The sequence below is a fragment of the Mobula birostris genome, chromosome 2 (genome assembly GCF_030028105.1).
Source record: "Mobula birostris isolate sMobBir1 chromosome 2, sMobBir1.hap1, whole genome shotgun sequence".
Lineage (NCBI taxonomy): Eukaryota > Metazoa > Chordata > Chondrichthyes > Myliobatiformes > Myliobatidae > Mobula > Mobula birostris.
Window position 1 is genome coordinate 226,351,324 of NC_092371.1, and position 14,386 is coordinate 226,365,709.

The window sequence follows — 14,386 nt, forward strand, 5'->3', positions numbered from 1 at the left end:
ACGAAGGGTCTCGGCCTGAAAGGTCGACTGCACCTCTTCCTAGAGATGCTGCCTGGCCCGCTGCGTTCACCAGCAACTTTTATGTGTGTTAATTCCTGTTGGTTGCCAAGGACTGAAGATTGGTTTGTGTGATGTGCTGGGCTGTGTTCACGATCTTCTGCAGTTTCTTCCGGTCTTGGACAGGACAACTTCCATACCAGGTTATGATGCACCCCAGAAGAATGCTTTCTATGGTGTCCAATATTAAACCCAATTCTGAACTCCACTCTCACAGTGTGTAGTTGACTTTTAATTAGTCTCCCTAACTATTCAGCAATGTTCTGTCAGCAACCTGGATTTTACAAGGTACAGTTATACTTTCAGTAATAATAATAATAATAATAATGGGGTGCTCAGGGAGGGGTAGCTTCTCTGGTCTGGTCAAGGAGCTTGTTGTATCCATTTTTGGGTAACTCACTCACCATCTGACACTCAGCTCTCGCCTGTGGCTCCAAGTAGTTGTTTGTATGTGACAACGACCACAGCAGGGTACACAGATTCAACAGGCTGGCTACATCAGGAGAGGATAGGCAGCCAGTCTCTTATTCCAGCAAGACAGGAACGTGCCTGTCCTCGCACGTGAAGTGAGCTCCAGTGGAATGGACAGATGAGATCAACAGTGAGATCCATCGGCCGGAAAGGTGGTTCAGCAACACTTAGTGGAGAGCGGAGGACATGACAAGGCACAAAAGAAGTGATGGTCATCCACTGAAACCAAGGAAGACCACAGTTCTGACCACTACTTGTACCAGTGGACCCGAACTTCCAAGATTGACAGAGTGAAACTACACCAGTGCAGTGGCTTTTCCAGTATAAAAACTTTCCTGCACAAGTTTCGTTGTGCAGTTCACATCCTCTAAATCCAACATCAAGTCCAGTCAAAAGAAGAACTGCACTATCTATCTTTGTTGGATATGACAGAAAACCAATCAATAATAAGAAAAGTCCAATGAATTCTTTCAAACACTTGTTTTATTGTAATCCATTAACACTCAGAGAATACCTGTTTTACATCTGTGGATAATTACTAATTTGTGATTACCTTTGATGATGTTAAATAGAATAACTTAGTTGCTTTAGGAAATGGGAATCCGTCCATTGCCATACAAGGCATTGTCCCAATACTGCTGATGAAAACATACATCAAAATATCATATTGCCATGTAAGGAATACAGCAGGGTGCAGTTCATCTCCTGTAAGTAATGACAGCTTCAAGTTGCAGCTGTAGAAAACAAAAATAATGTAAAGTACAGTGTGTGAAAATTATTTTTAATGTGTAGTTCAACGCTATAATGAACAACATTAAGTATTCTTCAGGACATTATATTCTACCTCTGAAATTCAGTTCCATTGACTTCTGAAAGACTATGCCCATGACATAAATGCAAGCAGGCTTTTTCCACTAAGGTCATGGGTTAAGGGTGACAGGTGAAATGTTTAAGGGGAACATGAGGGGAAACTTCTTCACTCACAGAGTTGTGAGAGTGTGGGATGAGCTGCAAGAGCAAGTGGTGCATGCAAGCTAAATTTCACTGGAGAGATACATTGATGGGAGGTATGGAGGGCTATAGTCTGGGTGCAGGCCAATGGGACTAGGCAGTTTAAATGGTTCAACATAGATTAGATGGGCAGAAAAGCCAGTTCCTGAGCTGTACTATTCTATGACCCTATAAATTTACTATTCTATGAATATACCAGCCAATATGGGCACAGCAATCTTCTACAAACAGCAATGAAAGTAAGTTGCAGCATCTGGAAATACAATCATTCGTAACTCAGGCTTTTTCATGCCAGTGCAATGGGAGTGTGGCAATCAACTGTGTTCCTTGTGGAAAATGTCTATTTGAATTCAGAGGATGCAGTGTTTAACTTCCCTACGAGATGAGGACAAGTGGCTCAATATAACACACTTCTAAATGCATTAATACCCAGGTTGGCTTCAGTGATCAAACTCCAAAGAGCACCTGTCCACTGAGCCACAACACAGTTGAAAATGCCTTTGGCATTCTGAATTTTGATGACTGGTAGGGAAGGAAAGCAGTGGAGGGAGCACTGCCCTTCATGACTTTGTGACAGTATGGAACCTGCATCAGAAATGAAATGAACGTGGGCAATGAAATCATTGCTACAAATGAGTCTACTGCACCTGGGAAATTTTTTTTTGCCCTGCTTACTTGATTCAGTTGTCATGTCTCAAAACACACACACATGCATCATATTCTTGCTGCTTAATTCATTCCTTGCTATCTCAGCACTTCTGAACATCTCAAACAACTCGAAGAACTGGCCTCTTTCTCTACCACACAATCAAAGCACATGCCTCTCTCCTGCACAAACACACACAACCAAAGTACACTCCTCTCTTCCTTTCTCACAAGGAAACGATGTTGAAATAGGATCTCACGCCGCCCCTTGAGCCTGCTCCATTAATAAACAACATCAGAGCCGGTCTGCTACCCTGACCATTTTCTACCCTGTATTTCGATTCCTCTAGGTATTCAAATAATCTGTTCAACTCTGAATTTAGTCAATGACTGAGCATCCATAACCATCCAGAGTAGAGAATTATGAAGATCACTACCATTTGAATGAAGGAACGAATATAATTTTGGAAGAACATTGCCAACTCTCAGATCAAAACACTGGATCTCTAGAGTCCAGGATCTACAGTGTCAGCTTTTCAATGAATTGATTGATTTTCATTTTAGTTTTAAATAGCCAAACTCATACTTTGAGATTGTGACTCCCAGTCGTAGACTCCTCAGCTAGGGAAACATCCTCTCCATAACTACTAAAAATTTTGCACAATTCAAAGGATCACTTCCCATTCTTCTGAACTCTAAAATTGTTGAGTAGACTAATACTCTATCTCTAGTGAACCATTACTATATTTTCTCTTTAGAAAGAATACCCTTTTTCTAAAGCAGGGCAACCAAAATAGAACATTGTAACAGTGTCGACAAAAATCGACACGAACGTAATTACTTCTGAATCACCCTGGTTTCCTTGGCTGCGTAAGTCTAGTAAAATCTCTCAAGTCCCGCCAAACTCATGAGACTGAGATGGCTCAATCCTACCCCAAAACTCGGTTTGTGTGGATGCTGTGTAATTTGCTACCCTGTTACAAATTAGTGCCACGGAATAACCAACAGTACTCTGCATACGATTAAAGGAATTATATTTATGAATCTTAACTTAAGGGTTAGTAAAAAGTAACAAAAAGAGCCCATTCTAATTAAACAGTCAAATGTGCACAAGTTGGAGCTCATCTTGAACTTCTCATCTTGAACTTCTCTGTCACTCACGCGCTGGGCCCTCGGTCAACGTGAAAGCACACACCACCTTCTGAACGTCATTCACAATCCATCTCAAACAAATGGGTCTCCCACCGGATTGCACGTTATGACCGGTTCTCCCCCGTGTCTTCTCTCTTCATCTCCCGCCCAAAAAAAAAACCCAAGCCCAACCTTAGAGTCCCTCAGCAGAGAAACCTCCCTTAATTCGACCATCCTAACGGATGGCACACATTTCTCCTCATCTCTTATCTTCAAAAATAACCCAAACAAGCTGAAAACAGAGCAAGCTGAAAAGAAGCTGCTCTTACAGAACTGCCACAATGCAATACATACAGCGTAACAGTTAAAATGTTCATTTTATTCCAACCCCCAAATAAATGGCAACGTTGTGTATATATAAGAAAAAACCCACCCCCCAAAAGGTAATAACATACAATATAACACGTAACATACACGGCGAACTTGACCCTTAATGTTCCCAGTTAATTCTGCCTAATGAAATTAAGGAGTCCCTACAACATTCCTAGATGTGTTCTAGCCAAGACCTTGTACAAAAGTAGTAAACATTTCTATATTTTACCCAAATACTCCAGAAATCAAAGTTACCATTGTGGGTCTAACTGCTGCTGTTCCTGCATATAGGCTTTCAGTGACTTACGTACAGAACCTTTGAATAACAAGAAGTCTAAATCTCTGCCCATATTAAAAACACCAGCATTTCTGTAGCAAAATGGATGAGCTCACATTTTAATAGATTGTACTTCGCCTACCCACATGCTCAACTTGTCTTTGATTATTTGGATTTCTAGAAGGTATTCAATAAGGTTCCACATAAAAGGCTCGGGAGCAGAACAAGAGCTTTCTTGGTTTTGTTGCAAACATGGTAACTAGCCATCAATCCAACAACGTTGATTAAGATTGCCTTAAAGACCATTACTTCCAAAGAAATGAAAGAGTATTTATCTTGCAAACAGATGATCTCTCCCTTACTTCTTACAACACTACAAAACTGATTAAAAATTCTAATATTGACTTAAAGGATGACAAACAAACATCTCTTGGCTCATCATCTTTAAAGAAGGGCTCCCTTGATTTGATAACTATACCTTCAATTGTTGATTGATTTTTCTAAGGTTAACAATTTCTTCTGAATTTTTCTTATCATCCAGCTGTTTCCTCTCAGTAAATCGTTTCTCAGCTGCATTATATTTATCCTTCATTTCACTGATTTCATTTTGAAGAGTGGTTATTTCTTGTTTAAGTTCTTCAATCTATTGTAAGAGAAAAAGACAAAAGATATTTCAGGTTTTGATCAATGGACAAAGTAACACTACAGCAGTTTACAAAATAATTCAAAATAACATTACAACTTCTGCAACAATATCAATTTTAGGATTCTCAATGTTTTTTTCTGTCTCTGAACTGAACCATTTAAATTTAAAAAAAAACAGAAATACCAGAAGTACACAACAGATGAAACAGTACCAGGAACAACAAAGCTTGCATCTCAAATTTTCTTCCCCGTTCAAGACATTGTTTGTGTTTATTCATAGTAAGTTGGCTTATTAAGTAAAAGTGTGTCAAGATGTGTCAAGGAGGCAGCAGAAATGAACTTATAGACCATTTAGCCTGGCCTCTGTGGCTGGGAAGATGTTAGAGTCAATTGTTGAGGATGAGGTGATGGAGTACTTGGTGACACAGGACAAAATAGGACTAAGTCAGCATGGTTTCCTTAAGGGAAATTCTTACCTGACAAACCTGTTGGAATTCTTTGAGGAGATTACGAGTAGGATAGATAACGGGGATGCAGTGGATGTTGTACATTTGGACTTTCGGAAGGCCTTTGACAAGGTGCTACACATGAGGCTGCTTACCAAGTTAAGTGCCCATGTATTGCAGGAAAGTCACTGGCATGGCTAGAGCATTGGCTGATTGGTAGGAGGCAGTGAGGGGGAACAAAAGGATCCTGTTCTGGTTGGCTGCCAGTGATTAGTGGTGTTCCGCAGGGGTTGGTGTTGGGACCACTTCTTTTTAAGCTATATACCAATGATTTAGATAATGGAATAGATGGCTTTGTTACCAAGTTTGCAGATGATACGAAGGTTGGTGGAGAGACAGGAAGTGTTGAGGAAACAGGCTGCAGAAGGCTATAGAAGACAGATTAGGAGAATGGGCAAGAAAGTGTCAAATGAAATACAATGTTGGAAAATGCATGGTCATGGACTTTGGTAGTAGAAATAAATGTGCAGACTATTTTCTAAATGAGGAAAAAAATACAAAAACTCTGAGGTGAAAAGGGACTTGGGAGACCTTGTACAGAACACCAAAAAGGTTAACTTACAGGTAGAATCAGTGGTGAGGAAGGCAAATGTAATATTACCATTCATTTTAAGAGGACTAGAATACAAGAACAAGGATGTGATGCTGAGGCTTTAAAAGGCACTGGTGAGGCCTCACCTTGAGTATTGTGAACAGTTTTGGGTTCCTCATCAAGAAAAGATGTGTTGGCATTGGAGAGAGTTCAGAGGAGGTTCACAAGAATATTCCCCAGAATAAAAGAGTTATCATATGACGAACATTTGATGGCTTTGTGTCTGTACTCGCTGGAATTTAGAAGGATTGGGGGGAGCGTGATCTCAATGAAACCTTTCGAATGTTGAAAGGCCTAGACAGAGTAGATGTGGAAAGGATGCTTCCCATGGTGGGAGAGTCTAGGACAAGAGAACACAGCCTCAGGATAGAGGGGTGTCCATTTAAAACAAAGATGCAGAGAACTTTCTTTAGCCGGAGGATGGTGAATTTGGGAAATTTGTTACCACAGGCAGCTGTTGAGGCCAGGTCATTAGGTGTCTTTAAGGCAAGAAATTGATAGGTTCTTGATTGGACATGGAATCAGAATCAGAATCAGGTTTATTATCACCGGCATGTGACATGAAATTTGTTAACTTAGCAGCAGCAGTTCAATGCAATACATGATCTAGCAGAGAAAAAAAAATAATAAATAAACAAGTAAATCAATTACATATTAGATTAGATTAAAAACGTGCAAAAACAGAAATACTGTATATTAAAAAAATAGTGAGGTAGTGTCCAAAGATTCAATGTCCATTTAGGAATCAGATGGCAGAGGGGAAGAAGCTGTTCCTGAATCACTGAGTGTGTGCCTTCAGGCTTCTGTATCTCCTACCTGACGGTAACAGTGAGAAAAGGGCATGCCCTGGGTGCTGGAGGTCCTTAATAATGGCATTAAGGTTACAGGCAGAAGACTGGGGAATGGGGTTGAGGAGGGGGAAAATGGATCAGCCATGATTGAATGGCAGAGCAGACTTGAAGGGCCAAATGGCCTAATTCTGCTCCTATATCTTATGGTGTTATGATATCACAATCCTGAGGAATGCATTGTTAGTTGGCAAGACTTCCAATTCGATGTTCATGTTCCAGACAGCCCAAAGTGCATAACATGTTGTTAGCTTGAGAAATTCAAGGTCCAGGTTTGAAGAACAGGGCTTCATACAACCATTGGTATAACTGCAGTGCATTTCAGGAAGCTGAGTACTAGCAAACATCAGAGGGTCATCTATCAATTGACTTCAAAGAGGATTCTGGGTCTGTAGAGAAGAAAGTAAGATAGTTTTCTTAATTACTTTGTTTTAGCTTGTCATATTTCAAACTGCATTTTAATGTTTTTAATTTTAAAATGAATCGTTTTCCTTTAGTATTTTACTTTTGATGCATCTTAAATGTCTGTAGATGCTCTAACTGTACCTTTTGTCAAAGTCTATCACAACTGTTTAGGTCAGCCCTCCGCTCTCTGCACCTGGCCCAGATCAGTAGGGCTGTGCAAGGACCACAGGGGGTGCTTTAGAACAGTTAAAGGAACAAATCCAGCAGATTCTAACCCACTGCTTTAATTTGCTCAAGCAATAATCTCTTATATTTCAGGCATTCATCTTAAATCCTCTCACTATTGTTTTTGGAATAATTTACCTGTTGGCGCAGTGAAATTTTTCCTAAATCTCCTTGCAGAGCCTTCCTCAATCCAAATGCAACACTACTTTCATACAAGGTCTCATACGCCGCGAGAGTCATGAGGATCTCATTACGCACTCTAAGGAGCAGCAGTCCACGTTCTGGACAGTTGATGGTGACCTGCCTAATCAGCTCATCTGTTCAATAATGCAAATTAAGGACAACACAGATATTAAAATGAACACAATTTCCACACTGCAGAGTTTTAAAACTGCAAAATTTAGTGTTATTTAACCTGTTTTCCCTGTCGATGTCCTCATTTAACCAACTGAGTCTAACTAGAATCTCAATTCTGGGGATGTTATCCAGGGAAAAGATTTTGATATTGGATCCCTTTTCCTTCCAGTAAGTTAGGAGGATTGTGAAAAGGCAAAGTTGCTAGTACTTTTATAGTGCCTTCATATGAATTGTTATCTACCTCACAGTTCTAATAGGCATCCGTTAGTCTCATGAGACCATGGATTTGCGCCTTGGAAGGTTTCCAGGGCGCAGGCCTGGGCAAGGTTGTATGGAAGACCAGCAGTTGCCCATGCTGCAAATCTCCCCTCTCCATGCCACTGATGTTGTCCAAGGGAAGGGTATTAGGACCCACACAGCTTGGCACCAGTGTCGTCGCAGAGCAATGTGTGGTTAAGTGCCTTGCTCAAGGATTGTGTCCTGCTGCCTCAGCCAAGGCTTGAACTCACTATGCAAATCACTAGACGAATGCCTTAACCACTTGGCCACGCGCCAACACACCTCACAGTTGCATTTGCATAAACCTACTAAGTGATGTTCTCTTGTTTGTGAAGGTGACAGGAAATCGGTCTACTGAAATAAAATAAATTAAAAACACATTTTGAGAAAAGCAGACCAGGGAGGTTGATGTGAAAGTAAGAGCTATTGAAAACCATCTAGATTAATTGTGATTACAACTGCAGAATATGTCTACGGCTCAAGAAACAAAAAAACTTTAACTGTAACACTAAAATTCATTAGAGGTGGGAAATTTTTCCAAACAATTTGTTCTGGAAGGAAATCATAGCTCTTAGATTACATTCTATTTTATTGGTCAGTCAAAGGGGCTGCTTGTGGAGAGTGCAGCAGTTAAAGGGATCTAGTAGGAGTTGCTTATAAACCTCCAAACAGAAATTGTATTTCAGACATCATACAAATGAGGATGGTTGGTGGAGTGGAGGTACATCTCTACCAAGGGAGGTGTCAGACACCTTCCCTTCACTAGTTTGCAGGTCATCCTTGGGCAATGTGTAGCAGCTTCTTAGTCCCTTGATCAGGGTCACATGAAGCCTTGGGAGTAGGTGGTAGGTGGTTACATGAGCAGCTGTGTATATCACAAGTCCTGTTTATGTGACCACTGATGCCAGGCAGACACTCTCTGAGGAGTATTGACAATGGCTGGAGTCACCCATCTTGTGAAGACACTGCCCAGAAGAAGGCAATGGTAAATCCCTTCTGTAGAAATCTTTGCCTAGAACAATCATGGTCACCGTGATCGTATACATCATATGACAAGGCACATAATAAATGGATGAACAAATCAGGTAATAGTGCATCCATCTAGGGCAGCGTGTACAATAACTATGGGATCTATTGTCCACATAGAGACCAGGCAAACCAACGTAGCTGTAAGAGCATGGGAGATGAAGTTATGGAGGTTATAAGAAATAATTTTGTAGGTCAATATGTTGTTGAGAAAATGAAAGAGCAGGCTATTTTAGCGCTTTATCATGTGATGAGAAAAGGTTAATTGAGGTTCTGATAGGTCTACTAACCATGCAGTTTAACACCTAGATGACATTAATTGAGCATGGTTGACACAAAATTATTACCAAACTGTATTTCAACTTTTTCCTCAGTCAGACAGCACAGAAGCAAGACAATGTGCACCCATGTTCATCCTGACCATTGAACATCCATGTGCACCAACTTTTGATCTGTAGCCCTCTGTACTTTTGCAATTCATGTGGAGACACCTCCCTTTGCAAATGCTTCTTGACCTGTCGAGTTCCTCCAGCAATGTGCTCTTTAATAATTCAAGCACTCCTCTAGAAACTTCTTAAATTATGTGAGAGTACCCACCTCCATTTCCTTCCTCAATCTACAGTGTTTTTTGGCTTATTCATGATAGTATAACTACCAATAACCATGAATAAAAACATACATTTAGGCAAAATTAGATATTAGGTCAGAAAAAAGGTCGATTTTGAATGTTGCTGGAGCATAAAATTAAACAACTTCCTTAGGAGTTTGCAAAGACTTGGCATGACATCTAAAACTCTGACAAACTTCTATAGATGTGTAGTGGAGAGTATATTGACTGGCTGCATCACAGTCTGGTTTGGAAAAACCAATGCCCTTGAACGGAAAATCCTACACAAATTAGTGGATACAGTCTGGTCCATCACCAGTAAAGCTCTCCCCACCGTTGAGCACATCTACACAAAGTTTTGGTGCAGGAAAGCAGCATCCATCATCAGGGAACCCCACCACCCAGGACATGCTCTCCTCTAGCTGCTGCCATCAGGACGAAGGTACAAGAGCCTTGGGACTCACAAGCCAGGTACAGAAACAGTTATTACCATCAGACTCATGAACCACAGGGGATAACATCACTCAGCTTCACCTGCCCCATCACTGAAATGCTCCCATAACCAATGGCCTTGCATTCAAGAACTCTTCATCTCATGTTCTCGACATTTATTGCTTACTTATTTATTATTTCTTTCTTTTTGTATTTGCACACTTATTGTTGTCTTTTGCACACTGGTTGAACGCCCAATTTGGTGCAGTCTTTCATTGATGCTATTATGGTTGTACTTTGACAGTAAATTTACTTTGGAATTCATTAATAATGAACTTGCTTACAGTATGTGTGAACATCGGCACCTCAGAGTGAAGAATTCACTTACCAAAGCATTGTGCATACAACTCCCGGCGAATAGGGCAAATGCCCGTTTCCCGAGCCTGCCTTTGCTGCAGCTTTCTATCTAAGCTGTCCTGCAGATTTATCACATCTGTTCGAATGGCTGGAACAGTAGATATTTGTTGAATCCACATCTGCCCATTCTCCGACCATTCTCTTTAAGAGGAGGTAATATTAAAACTAATTTTCCTGTTTTACTTGATACAATTTCATTTTCGCAAACATTCTCTGTGATGCATTTACAAAGATTTCCATACTTTACACTTACTGTGTCTAATCTTTTTACAAAAAAGGGATGCTATTCAACCCACCAAAATGGGTATTTCCAGATTTTCCTCCATTTTACCTCTTCTTACCAATGTCCCTGATTGGCACATTTCTCTTGGTAGCCTCTGCACCTGCCTCACAGTTCTCTGTTCATTTGAACACTTACTGAAGCACTACTATTTACTGAACTCCACAGGGCCTTTCACTTCTTGTGTTTATGAACATCAGTTGAAATAAAAGCAATTTCACACCGTGTTTTTGTTTAATCAAGCTCTGTTGAGTAGAGAAATATTTGCTTTGGAAAAGACTACAGAGGGAAGAGACAAAGTACAGAGTGAAGGTATGTTTGCGTATTCAGTGAACACGTCGGAAAGGCCAGCAGGAAAATGGGTAAATATTAAAGATTAGCCAAATTTGACACATACACATTGAAACATAGTGAATTGCATCATCTGCGTTAATGACCAACAGAGTCCGAGGATGTATTGTGGGCTAGCCTGCAAATGTCGCCATGCTTCCACCTCCAAGACAGCATGCCCATAACTTACTAACACATTCGTCTTTGCACTGTGGGAGGAAACTGGAGCACCTGAAGCAACCCACACCCACAGGGAGAACGTAAAGACTCCTTACAGACAGTGCGGGTAATTGAACTGCAATTGCTGGTGCTGGAAGATTTTACACTGGTTGCTATGCTACCTTAGCATCCATCACCAATACCAATACACAATCCCCATGAAAGGCTATGTCAGCAAATTGTTCGTGAATGACACAGTCGGCACAACTGGGCAGATGGACTATACTTGCTTCTGGTTCTTTTGCTCATAATTCTATTTAGTTTGAGAAGGGGGAAAGCATAGGCTATAATCTACTTCTATTTCATTAACCCAGAAGTAAATTCATCTGTGCATTGCAGTGAAATAATTTGTATTTCATATTAGACCTCAATTTCAATCTTTAGGGCAATGTGGTAAATTCTAGTTAAATTAGTACAGGCAACTGTATAGAAGCTTAGTGATAGGTAATTCTCTCATGAAGCCCAAAGCAAAATGTCAAGAGCAAGCATTTGTGAACTAGATTGAATGACAGCATCACTATTAATCCTTCCTTTGCATTCCTTAATAAAAAACAATTTAGTTAATTTGATTTTTAAAAACTAGGAGCCATTGCAGATTTTCAGGGCAATTGCTTTTTAAAAACTATTTGCCTACACTGTAAAGGAATACCCACTACAAATAATGGATAATATTGTCTCAGGCAGGTCTTTTGGAGATTGATAACGCCCAAGAATATTAGGAAGATGAAAGTGAGAAAGAAAGCTCACTGAAATCACTGACCTTGGAGGTAATATTGCATTCAAAATGCATTCTATTGACTGTTTATTACTTTCTTCTGCTTTCCTTGCTCCTGTAAGAACACATTTTGTCGGGCTTACTTTTGTGTGTGCCTGGATAAACAAAGCATGTTGAATTAATATTCTTCTGGGAAGGAGGAGAGTTCCAGACTCGATACTTTTGCTTAATATTTCTTCAAACTTATGAGATTCTGTGAGAAGCAGCACCACTGAGAGTCAGCTGTACTCCTACTTTGAGAGCTACAGCCAGACGGAGCAAGACTAGGTCTGGAAAACTATCTCTATCCTGCTTCGAGATCATGTTTTTCACCAAAGTTCAAATCTACACAAAGAATATTTGTATTTTGGATGAGTCCAGCAAATGATGGATGCCCTTATATGGAATAGAGTACTGCTTGGATATGAATTTAAAACCAACTTGGCCAAATGCCATATCAAACCCAAACCAAGCATTTCTACATTTTCCATATCTAATCCAACCATCACAGCAAACATAACAATCTCAAACATGTCACTGATCTGTTTGAGCATAAAATGTCAAATCTGAACCTCACAATTTACTGAAAGTTACTTTATTACTAAGTGAGCCTGAACTGGATACATTATTGGAATAGCCTAGCCTGACTCACATTAGAAATCTTTATTAGAGCAGCTGTCCAATTTGACCTGAGCTGGCCCGATCCTGTCATGTACAGTCAGCTCTCGTTGGGACTGGGTCGTGTAAGCAGGTTTATTTATTTAGAGCCCAATGGGTCACGCTGGCCAGGAACCCATCTATTTAACCCTAGAGTAATCACAGGACAAAATAAAATAACCATTTCACCTAGTAATGGGTACATCTTTGGACTTTGAGAGGAAAACCAGAGCACCCAAAGGAAACCCATGCACTCACAGGAAGAATGTACAAACTTTCTTACAGAGGATGCTGGTCTTGAACTCTGAACTCTGACACCCTGAGCTGTAATAGCGTCACATTAACCATTGCGCTACCATAGGACCGTGTATCGGAGACCTCCAATTTCCAGTCCTCAAGCAAGTAAACAGCCAATGAACTGTCTGTGCGTCAGATTCACTCCAATAAAACCATACTATGAAGGGAATTTTGAAAAGGTTGTTAATCATGAACCTGACCTTCTGTGCATATATTTGTAGGCTGAAACTTTATCTCTTGGCTCTTCTACTCCCTTTGAAATTTGACAATCAACCATGTACATCTTCCCATCCAACTCCCGCCTATCAGAGTCATAGAAAAGTACAGCACAGAGGCAGACCCTTCAGCCCATCTAGTCCAGGTTGAACAATTTACGCTGCCTAGTCCCATCGACCTGCACCAGGACCATAGCCCTCTGGACTCCTAGCATCCATATACCTATCCAAATTTCTCTTAGCCATTGAAATCAAGCCTGCATTGACCACTTACGCTGGCAGCTCACTCCACATTCTCACCTCCCTCTGAGTGCAGAAGTTTCCCCTCAAGTTCCCCTTAAAGTTTTCACCTTTCATCCTTAACTCATGACCTTTGGTTGTAGTCACAAGATCACAGGGCAAAGGAGCAGAAGTAGGCCATTCAGCCCATCAAGTCTGCTCCACCACTCCGCCATGAGCTAAATTATTCTCCCGTCTAGTTCCAATTTCTGGCTTTTTCCCCATATCCCTTGATACCCTGACTAATTAGATACCTATCAATCTCCTCCTTAAACACCCTCAATGATCGGGCCTCCACGGCTGTATGTGGCAACGAATTCCATAAAACCACGAACCTCTGGCTAAAAAAAGTTCTCCTCATCTCCGTTTCAAATGGGTACCCTCTAATTCTAAGACTGTGGCCTCTTGTCCTGGACTCACCCACCAAGGGAAACAGCCTTTCCACATCAACTCTGTCCAAACCTTTCAACATTCGAAATGTTTCTATGAGATCACCTCTTATTCTTCTAAACTCCAATGAATACAGTCCAAGAGCCGACAAACGCTCCTCATATGTTAGCCTCTGCATTCCAGGAATCATCCTTGTAAATCTTCTCTGAACTCTCTACAACATCAGTAGGGGTCCCAAAACTGCACACAGTATTCCAAATGAGGTCTCACTAATGCCCCATAGAGCCTCACCAACACCTCCTTACTCTTATACGCTATTCCTCTTGAAATGAATGCCAACATAGCATTCACTTTCCTTACTGCCGATCCAACCTGGTGGTTAATCTTTAGGGTATCCTGCACGAGGACCCCCAAGTCCCTTTGCACTTCCGATTTTTGAATTTTCTCCCCATCTAAATAATAATCTGCCCGATTATTTCTTCTTCCAAAATGTACATCCGTACATTTCTCAACATTGTATCTCATCTGCCATTTCTTTGCCCACTCTCCTAAACTGACCAAGTCTCTCTGCAACCTTTCCGTTTCTTCAACACTTCCTGCTCCTCCATCTATCTTGGTGTCATCCACAAATTTAGCCACAAAACCATATTAATCCATAATCT

General features: G+C 40.7%; 1 protein-coding gene across 1 annotated transcript; it reads right to left on the minus strand.

Annotated features, from left to right (window-relative positions):
- Positions 1-1,226: 1,226 nt before the first annotated feature.
- Positions 1,227-12,210, minus strand: LOC140211179 (axonemal dynein light intermediate polypeptide 1-like). Its single transcript, XM_072280734.1, has 6 exons — positions 12,142-12,210; positions 11,893-12,002; positions 10,275-10,444; positions 7,324-7,502; positions 4,443-4,607; positions 1,227-1,262 (listed from the first exon to the last, which is right to left on the minus strand). The coding sequence occupies exons 1-6, from the start codon at positions 12,208-12,210 to the stop codon at positions 1,227-1,229; spliced, it is 729 nt and encodes a 242-aa protein (XP_072136835.1).
- Positions 12,211-14,386: the final 2,176 nt, after the last annotated feature.

What these genes read in the sequence shown, in the direction of transcription:
- LOC140211179 (XM_072280734.1), bottom strand. Translation starts at nt 12,210, where the DNA reads ATGATCTCGAAGCAGGATAGAGATAGTTTTCCAGACCTAGTCTTGCTC. An exon ending in AATGCAATATTACCTCCAAG is followed by an intron (nt 10,445 to 11,892) that starts GTCAGTGATTTC and finishes CTCCTCTTAAAG; the next exon opens with AGAATGGTCGGAGAATGGGC. An exon ending in AAATTTCACTGCGCCAACAG is followed by an intron (nt 4,608 to 7,323) that starts GTAAATTATTCC and finishes CTCTTACAATAG; the next exon opens with ATTGAAGAACTTAAACAAGA.